Source organism: Plodia interpunctella, chromosome 5, assembly GCF_027563975.2.
Source record: "Plodia interpunctella isolate USDA-ARS_2022_Savannah chromosome 5, ilPloInte3.2, whole genome shotgun sequence".
NCBI lineage: Eukaryota > Metazoa > Arthropoda > Insecta > Lepidoptera > Pyralidae > Plodia > Plodia interpunctella.
In genome coordinates, this window is record NC_071298.1 from 4689114 (window position 1) to 4706145 (window position 17032).

Sequence of the window (17032 nt, forward strand, 5' to 3'; positions counted from 1 at the left end):
TAATGTAACATAATAACATCTCAATAAAATATTATAAAATGTACATAATATTATTAATTTACTATACATATACACTGATTAGGCAATAAGCACACACCTTGTAGAAGTACTACAATATTCAAGACCAGTTTAGTCTCAAAATCAAAGCCAGTAAAAATAAACATTTTACTGAATCCAAATTTCGATGTAGTAAATGCAAAGCAATGCATTTTTTTTCCCATTTTTAAATGATAAACAAAAAAGCAAGCAAATTCATCTTCCTATATGCTTATATGCTTTAGGCACTTTTAGGTCTAAAAAATATTATTACCTTGTGAGCTGGGGGCAGCTCGAATTGTGTTTCTCATAATTCGCGCTCTGGTACGTGGCTGTTGCCTCGAGCCGCAGCCTCCGCCGCTGCCCCCTTGTTTCCCACCGCCCGTTCCTCCTCCTCCACTGCCTCCACCACCATTCCCGCCATTTTTACTGGCATCTGCTTTACTCAAGTCTAATCTGTCGGGAATGATAGAGAATGCTGCTCGACATATCGTGCCATCTTCAAGCAAACACGCAATATGTGCAGGCCCGGCAGCTACTGCGCGCACGCCTCTCAATGAGCTGAGTGCTGACGATCCTGCACCTGTCCCATAGCGATTCCATCGCTCTGCTACTTCCTTGATTCTGAAAAAGTAGAAAACATTTTTGATCATTATTGTCTTAAATGTCAAAATATTTAAGGTGGATGTTACAGTTTAATCCATATTTCTGTACTGATTATATGTATATGTATTATCTGTCTGTCACTAAATAGATGGGACAAATTTGACGAAAGCTGCTGCAGATGGAGGACCATCTGTCACTCTCTCATCTGAGTTTATTCACAGTTGTATTCAATGCTACAACATCTAGAGAGTCTGTGGCCGGGAGCTAAAATAAGCTGTTGTTTTACAACCAGTTGCCTAACCTCAAACTATCATTGAATATTGTCATATATTAGGGCATGAGCCACACACAACAAAAGATCACCCAACCAGAGTAGTAACTTGACCATTATTTTTCTGAATTTTTCTTTACTTTTTTATTTCTCTTGAATTTTCTGGAAACATTGAAAAAAATTGTTCCTTTTCACATTTTCTTCCTAACAATGCAATTTACAATGCTAGTGGTATATTATTATACTGGTGGAGGTTAAAAATGTTCCTACAATTTAGTTACTTATTTATTGTTGAATCTTGTAAAATACATCCTTACAATATTAAATGTTTTGGGCTATTAAATTTTGCATTAATTGGGACCAAAAGCTGTTGGATGTATTCCTTAATTAGCACTCATAACATTTAAACAAATATATCTTTAATATTAGCTGTTCATATTGAACAAGCTATCTTGAAGACTTAGTCAATTTGAAAAATTCTTGCAGTTGCTTCTTGCAAACTTACAGGAAATACTAAGGCTATTCAGAAATTCCTATTAGAACATAGCCTTTATTAGCTTGTAAAAATTATTGTTTATTTCAGTTTATTTTAATAAATAAATAAATAAATATGGACAAATGCCACAGATTGAGTTAACCTCAACTTAAGATCGAGATTTGTGTTAGGGAATACTAACTCAACAAAACCTACTATATGAATTAGATAGTTTACAAAATAATAATAATATGTGTGAAGCTGCAGGCAACACACTTAATATTTTTAATAATTGCAACATAATTCTTCACACTTTGTCTACTTAACCAATTTTCTTGAAACATCACATTTAAACTAATAGTTAGGAATACTGAGAACAGCATAGTTTTTGTCCTGTAAAATAGTAGTGTTTCAATGGTATCATTGGGTAAAGGTATTGTATACTAGATACAATAATTGAATTGAAAATTGTCACATTTAAAACCTTGATTTATTTAGAGTTAGTATAAACTAAACCAAAAATATATATACTTTGCTGATACACTTTGTTTCACAACCAGAAGCATAGGAAATACATTCTTCAGGTTAATGTTATGTTACTTTGATAACTTCTAAACAGTTGCTCCAATCTTATGAGACTTGAATTATATTTATAAAATATGAAGGTTTTTGGGCATCACAAATGTTGCAGTTACTGATGAGTTATTGGCATAATTCTTAAGTGTATCCTTACAATTTTTGCTACATAGTGTAAATATAAATACACTGGTTGAAAAATAAAGACCCAAGTTAAATCATTGGGTCACTACACTAAGCTCATTTACAAGATTGACCTAAATGTTTTGTAATCCCTACACTGAACTTATTGAGAATTGATAGTACAATCACAGTACAGAAAGCAATATTGGTAGATTCAAAATTTGTGCCTGTGTACTGTCGATCCTTACAATAAACTATTAGCAGGTAGTGCATGAATAAGAACATGACAGTATATTAGATATAGGCATTATGTTACATAAATATTCTTTAGTATATTTACAAGAGGAGAGTAATACAGGTGAGCACAGCTGATGACAGTTTTATAGTTCATCATCATTATCGGAAATAAAATGCGGGGTTCGCAAATTGATCACAGCAGCGTGTCAATATGAAAAATTACGCCATTGTCCAATCCGACTCCATGTTTAAGATACGAGTGGAAACCCAATGATACCAAGAAGAAATGAAAAATACAATTATCAATGATTAGTCTCAAAGAAACGTGGCCATAATGTAGTCAATTTAGACAGTGGAAATCATCGATTTGGTATAAGACTCCACTGCACCTGTATCATCAGTATTATACAATAATGGTCTATTGTAACAAGAAAATGGAGATCAAATTCATGTAAATGGCAAAAATGTGTTACTCACCTATCTATCAATTGATCCTCCGTTCCAGGCAAAGGCTGGACCACAAAATGCATTGAAGACATTTCCAAGGTCTTGTCCTGATCTAGCAATATTCAAAAATAACACATTTGTTAATTCACCACAAAACTGCAAGAACAAAAGAACACCACCTAAAATCCTCATAAAACCACCATATTTCTCGAGATTTCTTTCGCGATCGTTTCTCGTTCTCAAATACATGTGAGTCGGTACATGACGAAAAAAGAAGGAAAATAACAACATGGCTTCTATTGCTGTTAGGTTGGTAAACCTGTCTTGTCAATAAGGAAGACCATTCACGGCGGTACCTACACTTTGTCGTTTGGCCGACGATTCAAGCATTACCAGAAGGTCCCTAAGGTCCTTGGTAAATAGAAAAAACTGTCAAGCAAGCAAAACATTGCTGTAAAGGCTGTTAAAAAAGTATTAATAAGGGCGATGTTTCCTGTTGGCTGGCAATACTAAGAAAATTGCAGTAGGAAAAAAAAAATAGTTTTCTTTAGTTTCTTGCCAAACTGTATTGTATCTTCCCTCGTGCGGTCGATTTAGTCTAGCTAGGAATCCAAACACACCTAGCTTTATTACTCATGGTGTCAAAGCTCTGCCTCTTCATTCCAGCAGTTCATAATGTATGTATCAGGCTCAGATCAAATCATCTATTCTGACTGGTACATAGGTTTTTTTAGTTTCATCCCGATTTGCTGCCCGGCAGACGGCAAGAGATCTGCCGTGAATAGGTGGTAGCATGTCTGTTATTCATAGACAATCTGTTACCAACTTAAAATAACAAAATCATAGACAAAAGTAGAACAGAAAAATCTAACTATAAAAATGGCGGCCAAGTCAAAGAAGCGGCTGTCTAAAATTGAAAATAAACTGTTGAAATTGGATAAATTAGAACTCAAAGACGTATTCTGTTCGATTTGCCATTCCATTCTAGTAGAACCTGTAACATTACCATGTTATCATGATTTCTGTTTAAGATGCTTTAATGGTAGCGTAGAAAATAATGCTTTGTGTTGTCCTCTCTGCCGCTTACGAATTGGATCGTGGCTTCGAAACGCAACAAAACAAAAGAATTTAGTAAATGTTGATCTTTGGGATTTCATCAAATTAAAATTTTCCAAGGAAATTGATATCAAGACTAAAGGGGAAGACATCAATTTGCCTGAAGGTAAAGTAGTGTTGTTTCTATACATCGATTTTTGATTCTGATAATGATAATGTCAGTATTCTCAGTGGCTCATCATCTTCTACATGTAGTTACTACCTAGCATCGAACTAAAAGTTTGTACATATAACAATTCTTAGCAGGTACCTACATAATACCCCTCAGCTGTTATGCTACTTACAACTGTCAATTTGTTTTATCTCTTCACCTATACATATACGACATATACCTATTGGTATGTGTACATGTAAAAGTACCTTTAAACAAAAATATTATTATGTAAAGTGTTGCATATTAAATGCAAAAAAATGTATTGGAATTGGTAATATCATTGAAATCCTAATATTTGTTGTTTTTATATTATGCTAGCTGTAGCCCGCAGGAGCCTATGTTATAGCATCAAGTCATTAAATTAATATCTATTCCAAATCACATCAAAATAGTTGGCTCACATCAAAATAGTAGGCTTAGTGGTTTAGCCATGAAATTGTGATAGACAAGACTTTTGCATTTATAATACTAGTGTGGATATAAATATTAAAATTTACAGATAAACCAGTTCCAAGGCTTAGTGCACCAGGGGAAATAAGATTAGAATATGAAAATGAACTTAGGAGACTGAGGACAGAAAGACTTCAACTTGAAGAAAAACATCTACAAGAAACAGAATTATTAATAAAGTAAGTATGTGTACAAGATGAGTGATGCTCTGTACTTTTGATTAGAATGTAAAATTATGGGAATAATACTTTACCACAGTGATATTTTTGTTGTATAACATTTTTAGGAAAATTCAACAAGAAGAGGAAGAAGCTCACAAGAAATATTTAGAAGCAGTAAAAAAGGATGAGTTGCTAGCTCAAGAAATGCAACATGAACAAGCTAAAAGTAAAACAACTCCAACACCTGTATCCAAAGCAGCGCCGAAGAAGCGAAATTTGAGAGGAACTGAAACAAAACCTAGACTCAAAGCTACCAGGATTGATGGCTATTTATCCAAAGTCAAAGCGACAATTGTTAAAGAGTAAGTAGTTATTACCATATTTATTGATATAAGTCACGCATATATGTCTTTTATAAACTTCTTCGGTGTTTTAACCTGTCAATCGAGAAGAATCAAGAGACACAATAGGTAAACACATGTTTGAGTGGTGCATTAGCACTGGTTTGTAAAGTAGATATTAAGGCATAAATGGTTTTGAAACAATTGTGCGTATAAAAAATATCTGATCATGTATTTCTCTTATTTCAGTAATCCCCTTTTAACTGATGACAACACTAGTACTGACAACTCTACTCCGAAAGAATCTTCATTACAATATAACAATCGAGGATCCCCTGAACTGATTCCAAGATATGGCAAAGTAATGAAAAATATTATTGACAAAAAAATAAAAAGTAGCCCTGGCATTTGGAATAAAGAAAATGGGGACAATGTTAAAGAAAAGGTAAGAGGCGTGTTTTGATATGTTAGTACTTCTGACAGGAATTTATGTTGCCCACAGACTTTTCTTGTTCTGTATCAATATCATATCACAAATGTTATGCAAGTTATTTTACCGACAATATGGTAGCTCATTCACATACATGCAATTACAAATTTATATAGCTTGGTATTCATATCTTATTTTTAAAAGATAGACATAGCAGTGTATTAGCACATTATTAGAAAAGAGCAGATGACAACAAGATCTGTATTAGAGAATAAATATGTCTTTTTTAACCAGAAAACGGAGCCAGAAATATCCTCAAACAGTAAAGAAGATGAGCAAAGTGATGACAAAAAAGCAAAATCAAAAAATACAGTGCAGTCCCTTTTGGTATCGCTTCCTTTACCTAACTCAGGAGTATTTCAACATAAAACCTTTGGCAACAGGAGTGTTGAAACGGGAAGTGTGGACTCCATGAGACAAGAATTGTGTTACTTCAAGCCAATAGAAGCATCTACACCGACTAGGTTGGTTTTATTAAAATAATTATTTTACATTGGTACATGCAACATATGTCACATGTGCTTTTTTAACTAAGTTTATAAACTTGTGCATGTATATTTTTTATTCCCGCTCCAGTCCTGATTATTTTCATTATTTTTTATTTAAATTAATAATTATATTTTAAATGTTTACTTATTGTTATCTTCAAGATAAAATACATAATAACAATATTTATTGTATTTACAGTTTCAGTTTAGGTAAAGGGTTTCCATTGAAAATACCTAGTGTGAGAGCCGAGAAGGAGTCTACGGCCGGTCTAGCGTCACCACCAAGTCAGGAACAGTACATGGAAGGGTTGTGCCGACTTCGACATCTATCAATAACTAATAACCTTCCTTCAGCATTTGTAGTAGTCCTCAATGCTTTGAAATGCACAAAGGTAAGTGATTAATATTTTGAAACTACTAATTTGAGCCTATGAAACTGTATGATGAAAATATGATGAAAAATAATGCTTATTCGACACATTAAACTCTCGCATGACGAATTTTTTTAAACCTATTGCAGTATAGTTTTCTAAAAAAATATACTGTAAATCTCACTAAACAGTTTCATTTATTCAAAGCATAGATAAAAAGTTACTTATTGTCTCATCAATTAAATATTAATTAATAATACAAAATGTTAATATTAATTAATAAAACAAAATTAATTAATAAAAAAAAATAAACATTTCAGAATCATATAAAGGTTGAAACTCGTCAAAGAATAAAGAAGTCGGGAGTCATCAATTCAAACACAGCACCAATATTGCCCGTTAAAAGGAATGCTTCTAATAGAAGTAAGATGTCGGGACTTCAAGTTGATGGCATCAGTAAATTAAAGCCAGTAAAGAATTTGAGGCGAACAAGGTCTATGGGAAGCATGTCGAAAGATGAAAACGAAACTACACCTAAGAAAGCAAAATTAAAAGAAAGGAAAGTAGCTTCAGAGAGACGGCCATATTTGAGAAGTGATTCCAAAAAGTTCAATGCCAAAAAACAGTTTGATAGTCCATCGCCAATCCCCGAGTCAATAAATAACAATAAAATAAATTTAGTTGTAAAGAATTTGTCTAGTCCATTGAAAAATTGTGATTTAAAGAACATAGTGCATGAACAACTTAGGATCGAAAAGATTATAGAACAAGAGAAGAATGATTTCGAGTTAGCGCGAAAAGTGGACGCGGAGTGGAATGGCAGGAGGCAGCTGCGGCGGCCGCCCGTGAAGCGGCAGGTGCCTCTCAGCTACGCGCTCAGGCCCGCTAAGAAATTAAAAGTGTGAGCTGTGACGTACAAATGTTCATTGTATACTTAGTCTGGTAATTATTACAGTATTCGTGTATCCCATAAGTAGTCTTCAGTGTGATTTATTACTCTGTACGGACTACGATTACTATTAGTAATTGAAATAATACAATCTGCATGTTTAAATTGTATCCTATACCATAGACTGGTGATTAATGTAATTGATAATGTATACCTATCATTATTCTGAAATGTAATCCAATGTAGTAAAACTAGGATTGTTCTTATATGAATATAATTGAAATATATCTTGGTATATTCTGATACATTTATAAAACCATATTGCCCGACGAGGTAGTCTCTGGGCTAAAATTATCGTTAATTTTTATGTATTTTAAAATAAAACCTGGTATTTTAAAATTGTATGTTGGGGTTGTGCAATTTAAAGTGCATAAGTCATCCCACATCGATCGATACTCGATAGGTTCAATGCTCAATTTTGAGCCATTTTTGATCAAACATCGCTTGTCCCTGTAAATACGTAATAAATCCTCCAATTTCATACGCAAAATATGTTATTTCCTGAAATTATAATTCGTAGTTTTAATATTAGATATACTCGTCATTGTCATCAAAATTTTTTTCATTGATGGTCGTTAAAAATAAAAAATGTGTCCTAAAATTGTATATTCAGAATACAAAATTGTAGCATGTTTATATGCCATAATATACTCCTCAGTTGACCAGACTCGTCGACACAGTCGTTCTAGAGTATCGTAGTTTTTTTTCAGTGATTGAAGAAACATAATTTCTGCTTCCCATCTTCCATCTTTTGCTCTGGATAGATTATTGGGACCGGCCGTAAAACACTTAGTGAAAAATTGAAAAGGGCTTGTATTTTAATAATAAATTGGGTCTAATATATATACTTATGCCCTATATATTTTTTAATCTCTATTACGATCTTTATCTGTTTAGGCTATTTCAATATATATTTCAGTCAGACTTTCATAGAAACTATTGCTAATATAGTTTTGGTAAATCCACCTTTGGCACCGGCGTTTTGGGTTGGCTAGTAAAACCAATATGTTACGATCTTTAGCTAACGTAATTATGTATAAAGTTGTATCAGTGTTTTAATGTTTGTGAAACTCTGATCGTTGCACATAAACAATACACTGGACTATAGCGCCCTTACTCTCAGAATGGAAAATATGTAATTGAAAGCTGAGGGCTTACAAGGTTTCATGATCTTTCTTACGTTGTAGCAAGTTGCTTGGAGTTTCACTTTTTAATTAACAAAAATTCCGTTTAGAGCTAATTGACACTGGTTCTAATAATTAGAATATTCAAGAAAACTTAACTATGACTTTTTCACTTATCACTGATAGTGAAAATTAGTTTCGCCACTTCGTTGAGCTACAAAATAATACTAGCGCGAAGGTAAATTTGCCTATTGAGTTTCTATAAAAACAATGAGGACAATGTGTTTTTTGTAACTACACACATTAGAAATTATAACAATATGCAAATAAAAACTCACCGCTTTCTGAGTGTAGTAAGGGTTTGTTGGTAAAGTTTCTAAAATTTAAATCTTTAAAATCAGTGTTAATTAATCCTAGATGTATATGTGGTTACTATTAGTAGTTACTTATTGTATGAAAAAATATATGTGTGTGTACATAATTAATCTACATAGAATTGTAATACTTCATGGTTCAATCATTTGAATGATATTGCCATGGATCTCATAACATGTGATTATCTTGTGATGTAAGAATTTGGTATTGTAATTTTAACTGGATAATGATATTTATGATATGATATGGTGCTCTCGAATTCATTCTTATCCTATAATAATGGTAAGTATGCCTAATTCTGATAAAATTGCATTACGTCAATTATTTATTCCCCAATGATTTTGCATTTGTGAAACAAATGCAGATTGTTAATATTTTAAATTGATTTGCAATTGGACTTGTGCATCATGCTGAATACATAAGCATATAAATTACTGTATTATATTTCTCGATTAGTCGACAATAGTAGATGTATTTAAGTTTACTGATGTAAATTATTTCAGATCTAAACTACGAATGTGTAAAAGATAAATGTTTTGCAAAATAAGTTTATTTCATTTCATTATCTTACTTCTACTAGTTATTAGGTTGTTGGACGATATTTTTTTAAGTTATATATCTTGTACCTATTATTATAGGGTGCTCTCGAAGTATACATGTATAGCATTAGATAAACTATGAGTCTATATTGTGTAATCCGATATTTCTCAGGGTAATAATAGATATTGAAAATTAAACTAGTTAAAAATAAATACAATATTTAATATTCACAAATGCTTTATATAAAACGTGCATATATTATTCTGTCACAGGCAGGTTATCATTCTATCTGAATATATACTGGCTAACGCACTGCTAAAACAAACCTATTTGATATTCAAAGTACATAGGATTGCTCTCTTTTATCTGGTGCTCGACTTCTCCTTGTGCGGTAAAATACATCTATGTATTACAGGATGTAATATATTTTATCTTATTGTATTGCATGCCTGTAATACATAAGTAAAAGGACAGACGGAAAATAAAAAATATTGTATTTCGTGGGACGGGCCATTGGTGACTCTAGATCGCAATATATGTAACTACATGTTCTTTGAATCAAACAAAAAGATCTTGGGAGTGCGAGTTCCAGTGTTATTCCTAGCTCCATGTCGTCAGATTCCCCTGGGAGATGTATTGCAGTTTTATTTTCGCATGAGGTTCCAGGCCCAGCACGCTTTCCACTGCGAAAATAAAACTGCAATAAGATGAAGTACTGAGAGACCTAGATGCCCTCCAAAGATAGATATGGCACAGAAAAGGAAAAAATTGTTTTTTTTTATCAAAGCCCAGATTCTCATATTCTCATTCGCCGTGACGCCGATAACAACGGCGAATTTTCACCTTCGCCTTTTCTCGTTTCTTCAAACTTTCTGAAAAAAAGCAAAAGTGCGCGGAATATAAAATACACAGAACAAAACACAATGTACAGCCAACAGTACATCAACCTTCCCAAATTCATTGCAAACTCCGCTATTACCGCGCCGCCAGCCATAGTGCTTCATGCACGGTAATTTGATGTGCTGTTGGCTGTACATAACACGTATAATTTATAAAATTAACAATACGTTTAACACCAGAATCAGACAATGAATGACACATATTTTACTCTGCCTCAAAAGAAATACTATCCGATATGGATCCACTATTCGAAATTAAATGATGTTTGCTTATAAATAATATTAATACTTAGTTACATTACGATAAAAAAGGAATAGGCGGTTCAGTTTAATGTTTATTGTGCCTTTTTGGTTGCAAAAAAATAAAGTGCTATGTACGTATATCATTATTTCAGATCCGATATAGTTTAATCTCGTTTAGCCATAACAAAGTTTGTTCTCTTTCCAAAACGTAGTCAAAAATTCAAAATGTCGACAATTTATTCACCTTTCACCTGCTATAAGCTGCTGTTGTTATGGATGTATATTGTAGGCTTGTAGGTACAATTAACAGTATCCTGTAATATTGTTCCCGAATTTCATGACTAAATTCCTGCAAATGTAAAATTACTATAAAAAAAGTTTATGCAAGTTAGAATAATTATTTAATGCACTTAAACTAATAAAAATCCTTGATTTATCACACATATACAGTAACTTTATACACACCTCTTACCACATTCTTGACTATTTCGCCACTTGCAACTGCACAAAAAAGAAACAAAAATTGGAAAATAAGATACTCGTTCATTACTTTTAACCACACAGTTCATGTCAATGCTAACCTCACTCACCCTTATAATGCTGTTTAGTCTCAGGGTCACAGCATTAATTCTTATCAAGAAACACTGCAGGCACATGTCTGTTGACACACACAGTAGGTACGCCACAATGCATGCTTCTTCTTCTTGCTTGAAATGCATTCATACCAATGTTTCTATTATATTTCTCGCTGATAATTCATGAACTGGTTTATGTAGCCTGGCATTGGACATACCACACATCATAGTATATATCCAGTAATGTACCTCCCACAAAACCAAATTAAAACATCCATCTCAGTACATACTTCTTTATTATTAGACTAAAAGACCTTCAACACACCAATCACAAAATATACACACTGCTACTAAAGTCCAATAAAAGAAAATTCATAGATATCAATACCCATATATGACATGTTATTCTAATGGTTTTTAAGTGGTTGTTTTAGCAATTGCAAGTTAAGCAATTGTTTTTTAAATCTTAATATATGATAAAATATTTTAAAATGTAACTAAATAAGTATAAGTAAAAATATTAATCATTTTTTAATCTGAGAAAATCTTTGTGTGTAGAAATTACCAGCAACACACATTGTGAAGTATAGTTGTTTACATTTGACTAATAAAAGTTTGTGTGCTAAACATACCATTAGCAAACATATTTAATTTGTTCTAGTTATTATTTTATTTTTACATTTCATCACCAATGAACAAGTGATATTATAAAGCTTGCATTTCCACATAAAATCAGTCATGGGTAAAACTTCTTATGGAAGTATACAATACAACAACTTTTCCATACATATATCAATTATCAGTGAATGAAAAGGTAAAGGTAGCCTATGTTTACCAACCTAAACATACTGATACACAACATACATTTTTTAAAAACCCATATTTTGTTTTATGTGAATAAAATTATTATAAAATCTCAAATACTTTTAAGATGTTGAAATATAACTTTTAAAGAAATGTCATGCCTATTTAACTCCTTACATAGCAAATCATACTTAAACATTTAATAAAGATCCTTATACATTCAAAATATGACTATTCTAAAGGTTTCACACAAACATTCCTGTTATGACCGTCTGAAGCAACAGCTCACCTCATGTTTGTGGTTTGTTGTTCCATCCACTACCAGATCCAGAACTGCCTCCACTTCCATTCCAACCCCCTCCTTGGCTGTTATTTGACCAATTCCCCTGATTCCAATTACCATTTTTACCACCATTCCAACCTTGGCCATTCCCACTGCCTTGATTCCAAGAAGGAGGTGGCCCATTTTGGCTCCAATTCTGATTACCATTCCAGTTTTTGCCTGAACTTCCGCCACTGCCCTGTGGTGGACCGCCTTGCCAATTATTAGGACCATTATTGCCAGGACCACCCAAGAAACCACCCCATCCAGCTTGATTCAAAGCAGCAGCAACAAGACTTATAGGCAAATTGAAATTAGCAGGTGGGCCACCATTGGGATTGATACCTAAATTTTGCATATTCAAAGAATCAATATTACTGTTTCCTCCATTATTGTTAGGACCTGAAGATGGCCCAGATCGGTTACCATCCCAGTTGTTGTTGCTATAAGAATCATCTTTCCAGTTTGGGTTACTTTTACCCTTTATCTTTGGTGCAGCGCTTGATACAGACACAGATGCCCCTTTAATGACATGGTCTTCACCACAGAGACTCTGTGCAACTTCAGGGTCCAAAAAAGTGACAAACCCAAAAGCACGGAAAGGTCGAGGTACGAAAACATCTGTAACCTCTCCAAACTTTGAAAAATACTCACGAAGATCATCTGCGGTCATGTCTTCAGTACATCTGCCCACAAATACTTTGCAAGGCATTTGAGGTACTACTCCTTCCTTGGAGTTGGGTATTCGAACATCTACCCATCTACCATCAATATTATGGCGCTGCGCAAGTGCTCTCATCTGCGAAGCATATGTTGCGAAACGAATAAAACCAAAACCTTTGAAAGATCCGTTCTTATCTCTTTTTAGTTGGACCATAACTACTTCTCCAAATTTCTCAAAATATTGTTTTATTGACTCTTCAGTTGATTTCCAAGGTAGTCCTAGGCATATTAAATCTGAACAAGTAAGTTTTTTTTCCAATCGTTTTGTTTTAGCAGCAGAATTTTCCGGCGGCACGTCCTCCATTTTACGTTTATTTTCTTTAGGAAATACGCAAATATATAGATGCTTTCCCCAACCAACATCTGTGGGGGGATGTAGTTTACCATCGCTGAGACGAATACCACGTACAGATTTACTATCGGGATGCCGATATTTTAAACCACATGCTCCAGGAAACTGAGCAACGAGTGTCGACAACAACAATGTTCCGTCCATTTCGCATGGGATTTCTACGGCATTGGAGTCGTCCTCATCTTCACTTACTCTAATGTAATCAAATAAATCTTCATTAAAATTGTTTGACTTAGCACACATTCTGGTAATTCGTCGTCACGATAAAAATCAAAGGAAAATATACAGAATACCTACAATGCAATACAAAAATTGATCGTATTCGTGTAATGTTTGACAGTGACATTTATTATATAAAATGGCCGTCCGATCGACCATAGTGTTTTTTTTTGTTTAGTTTATCAATATTGGAAGGCAAAAGGTTCTAAGCATTGTTGTATATTTTCACAAACGAATGCTTACATAATGAAAGGATTAATAAAGTACTCCAAAATAAACATTTTAATCGACATAGCAAAAGGCGGCAAAGCTTTTGTGTACCTAACATACAGTGCTGTACTCTGGCGGGATAAATGCGCAATAATACTAATAGGGAGTATTCCATAATTAATCTAATAATTCCATGCTTATTACACTATGCTTAGACTTTGCCATACCTACTCCAAGGACAGCACAGTATCATGGCGATTTTCGCTTTTGAACATAGATAGATTACTATTTAGAGGTACATTTGAAGCTGCCGCGCACGAAACAGCGAAGTGCCTGAGTACCTACTAATAGGGAGTATTCCATAATTAATCTAATAATTCCATGCTTATTACACTATGCTTAGACTTTGCCATACCTACTCCAAGGACAGCACAGCATCATGGCGATTTTCGCTTTTGAACATAGATAGATTACTATTTAGAGGTACATTTGAAGCTGCCGCGCACGAAACAGCGAGGTGCACTGCGACTGAACCAGTCGTGCAGGTTTCTTAAATTCTTCTTACGGATGTGCAAAATTCTATAATTCGTGTTACACATAACGTGACCGAAGAAAAATAGAGAAAACACAGTGGAAACACAAACGTCATAAGGAAAATTTACTACAGTAAAGGTGTCGCAAAACGCACACATTCAATAGAAATTCTTCTGAAAATTAAGAATTTCTTCTTAATTTTCAGTTGAACGTTTGACATCAACGTTGAACATCATCAAGCGAAGAAAATTTCTTCGTTTGATGGTGTTCAATTCAAACGTTCAACATTTCCTTATGACATATCCATTGTTGTTTTCTCTTTCGTGCCTTTAACTAGCCCCTACACTATTTCTACCACTTCTACATACATATTACAAAACTTACAAAACAAAGTCCTCCGCCGCGTCTGTCTATCTGTTCGCGATAAACTCAAAAACTACTGCACAGATTTTCATGTTTTTACTCGAGGGAAGCCGGAACCTAGTAAATTATAAAATAAATTCTATTCTATATTTACATGTAAGTGGTTACAAAGGTACTACCTACTTTTTCGAGTCTTTCTTGGTCATTGATTTAATAAGAGTGAATCTGGGTGGGTGAACCGGATGACACCAGCCACTAGATCCACCAACTTGTTTACCTTGAATGTTGACTTTTACCATAGAACGGCTAATAAATTAAAACGAAATAGGTACCTAAGTAGGTACCTATTTTATTTTATTAGCCATTTTTCCAACCCGTACCTAACTACTCTTAGTTCTACTAGCACATTTCTAAACCTTGAATCAGTTTTGTTAGTCAAGTCGAAGTATATTCAGAAAGTATCTGTGCCACAGGGCTTCGCTCCCATGGGAATTTCGGGATAAATAGTACCTTATGTATTAATCCCGGTTATATTCTACCCGTGTACCAAATTTCATAACAATTAGTCCAATAGATAATGCGTGAAAGAGTAACAAACATACACACGTACATCCTCACAAACTTTCGCATTTATAATATTAGCACATCATTTTAAAGATTCGCATCAACATATGCATTCGCATCAAACGATGCAAATGTTTTGCGAATGCGAATCTGTGCAAGTCGGTACATGCTAGAGTGAGCGTGAAGTCTCCGCTCACTTCTAGCATGGCATAGACATGTCGTCTCATAGGAGAAAAGGCTGCCAAATTACTTTTTATTAAATATAATTTGCCACTATTAAAATTTGAATATACTAAACTTGAGTACTTTATTACAAATTAATATAATTATTAATAAATATAACGTACTTAGTTTTATTTCTTATTTTAATAAATTACCTGAACATTCGCATTCGCACATTCACACATTCGCATTACCAACATTCGCATTCTCATTCGCATTCGCGAATATCGAAAATATGACATTCGTAACATCCTTGCACCAGTCTCTCACAATCTTAAATTGATTCTACATTATAAGTTCTTACCTTTTCCATAACTTCAACGTAAATTGTGGAGATCATAGATAAAAGAAATAATGGTGGAGATAATTTTACCCATAGGATTTTATATACCTAACAAGTTACTAAACCTAATTGCTAAACTAAAAGTACGTACTTAATTAACATAGATGCAAACTCGGAATAGGTTGTACCTATAGTCTCGTTTGAAATATCAAAAGCTGAACTTTCAAACCAACTTCAAACCGGTTGAGCTCCTCGAAAAATTGTTACATATGTTTACATAATGCTTGTTGATGTTACCGTCTACGTTTGGGTAACTACTGCTAATGTCGACTTTTTACTAAATAGCAGAAAATGAAACATCAAGCTAAGTTTATTTCAATTTAATTGTCATGAGTTATTAGCCCAGCCAGGGTCTTGAGAATAACTAGTAACAGTTACTGTGTACCTACTAACTTATTATCTAAATCAAAAAAGCCTCATTGTCATTAGTTTATCCAAGTAAGCATGTCAAATGTCTCTTTTTTTAAATTCTTTATCGTAAATTGTAACTGAAAGGACTTACTTATATTTGGAATGTAAAAGGTCAAAGACCAGTTTTGCAACATTTAGCTGGAACAAAGGCTGGCAGGCGAGTGGTCCCCTTCACTGAAGCCGAGTGCAGGCGCACTGGCAGGAAGTGAGCTCAAGGCTAGCCACAACTACAGCCATGGACGGCTGCTCCACGGAAAGTTAATAAATGAACAAGGGAAACACTTGGGTGCAATATTGTCATCAAAAATCCGCTTTCTGCGGTCCCATTCACGCACGTCTCATTGCACTTTGCAAACGCTTATTATTCTGTTCGCGTTGTTAGAACGTGGAATTTCGCCGTCACCGTCAAGTGTCGAGTGCCCGGGTCGAACCATAGGCCACTGAACTGCAGATTACCTTTTCCTTACGATGACCATTTTTACTTGTTTTCTTCGGTGACTGGTTTGGTTTTGTTAGGTGAGTACAAAATGAATTCCCAGAACGCATCTTTGCACGTTTGCGAAACGACGAGATGCCGAACGTACTTATTTAGAGGAAGACTTATATAAGTATGAAAAAACTACTTCCTTAGTTTTTACATGTACTTACAAGTAAGCATCGAAAATCTAAATAATAAAGTACAATCGATCAATTTTATCATTTCAGATTGACAGATGCCTAAGTAGGTAGGTACTTAAAAGTCAGATTGAATAAATATTCCTCTATCACTGCAAAATCTGATAGCACCACCTTTTCGGCAAATAGATAATGCAAATTGTATTTAGTTAGGTATGATATGACGAGTTATTTATATTATATTTTTAAACCTACTTATTTATTATTTTTATTGTTTACGCACATACTGCAAATTAATGGTTA

General features: G+C 33.9%; 3 protein-coding genes across 5 annotated transcripts in view; 1 reads left to right on the forward strand and 2 right to left on the reverse strand.

Annotated features, from left to right (window-relative positions):
- Positions 1 to 3057, reverse strand: part of hyd (hyperplastic discs) — a 30028-nt gene extending 26971 nt beyond the window's left edge. The window contains exons 1-2 of the mRNA XM_053744837.2: positions 2802 to 3057; positions 311 to 660 (exon numbers count right to left, since the gene is read on the reverse strand). Of these exons, the coding sequence (XP_053600812.1) occupies positions 311 to 660; positions 2802 to 2863 (412 nt within the window). The 5' untranslated portion in view covers positions 2864 to 3057. The remainder of the gene's footprint in view (positions 1 to 310; positions 661 to 2801) is intronic.
- Positions 3058 to 3626: 569 nt separating this feature from the next.
- On the forward strand, positions 3627 to 9337 carry LOC128670412 (E3 ubiquitin-protein ligase RNF168-like). Its single transcript, XM_053746050.1, has 7 exons — positions 3627 to 3993; positions 4541 to 4670; positions 4778 to 5014; positions 5243 to 5438; positions 5718 to 5947; positions 6171 to 6363; positions 6663 to 9337. The coding sequence occupies exons 1-7, from the start codon at positions 3651 to 3653 to the stop codon at positions 7245 to 7247; spliced, it is 1914 nt and encodes a 637-aa protein (XP_053602025.1). The 5' UTR covers positions 3627 to 3650; the 3' UTR covers positions 7248 to 9337.
- Positions 9338 to 9536: 199 nt separating this feature from the next.
- On the reverse strand, positions 9537 to 15405 carry LOC128670413 (TAR DNA-binding protein 43-like). Of its 3 annotated transcripts, none has more exons than XR_008404759.2 (3): positions 12141 to 15405; positions 10717 to 10821; positions 9537 to 10202 (listed from the first exon to the last, which is right to left on the reverse strand). XR_008404759.2 is itself a non-coding variant. In XM_053746052.2 (3 exons), the coding sequence occupies exon 1, from the start codon at positions 13489 to 13491 to the stop codon at positions 12142 to 12144; it is 1350 nt and encodes a 449-aa protein (XP_053602027.1). In that variant the 5' UTR covers positions 13492 to 15405; the 3' UTR covers positions 9537 to 10821; positions 10938 to 10973; position 12141. The 3 variants fall into 3 exon arrangements, 2 of the variants coding, with proteins under 2 accessions (XP_053602027.1, XP_053602026.1); XM_053746052.2 differs by adding an exon at positions 10938 to 10973 and having other exon boundaries at positions 9537 to 10821; XM_053746051.2 differs by having other exon boundaries at positions 9537 to 10821.
- Between the last annotated feature and the right edge of the window lie 1627 nt (positions 15406 to 17032).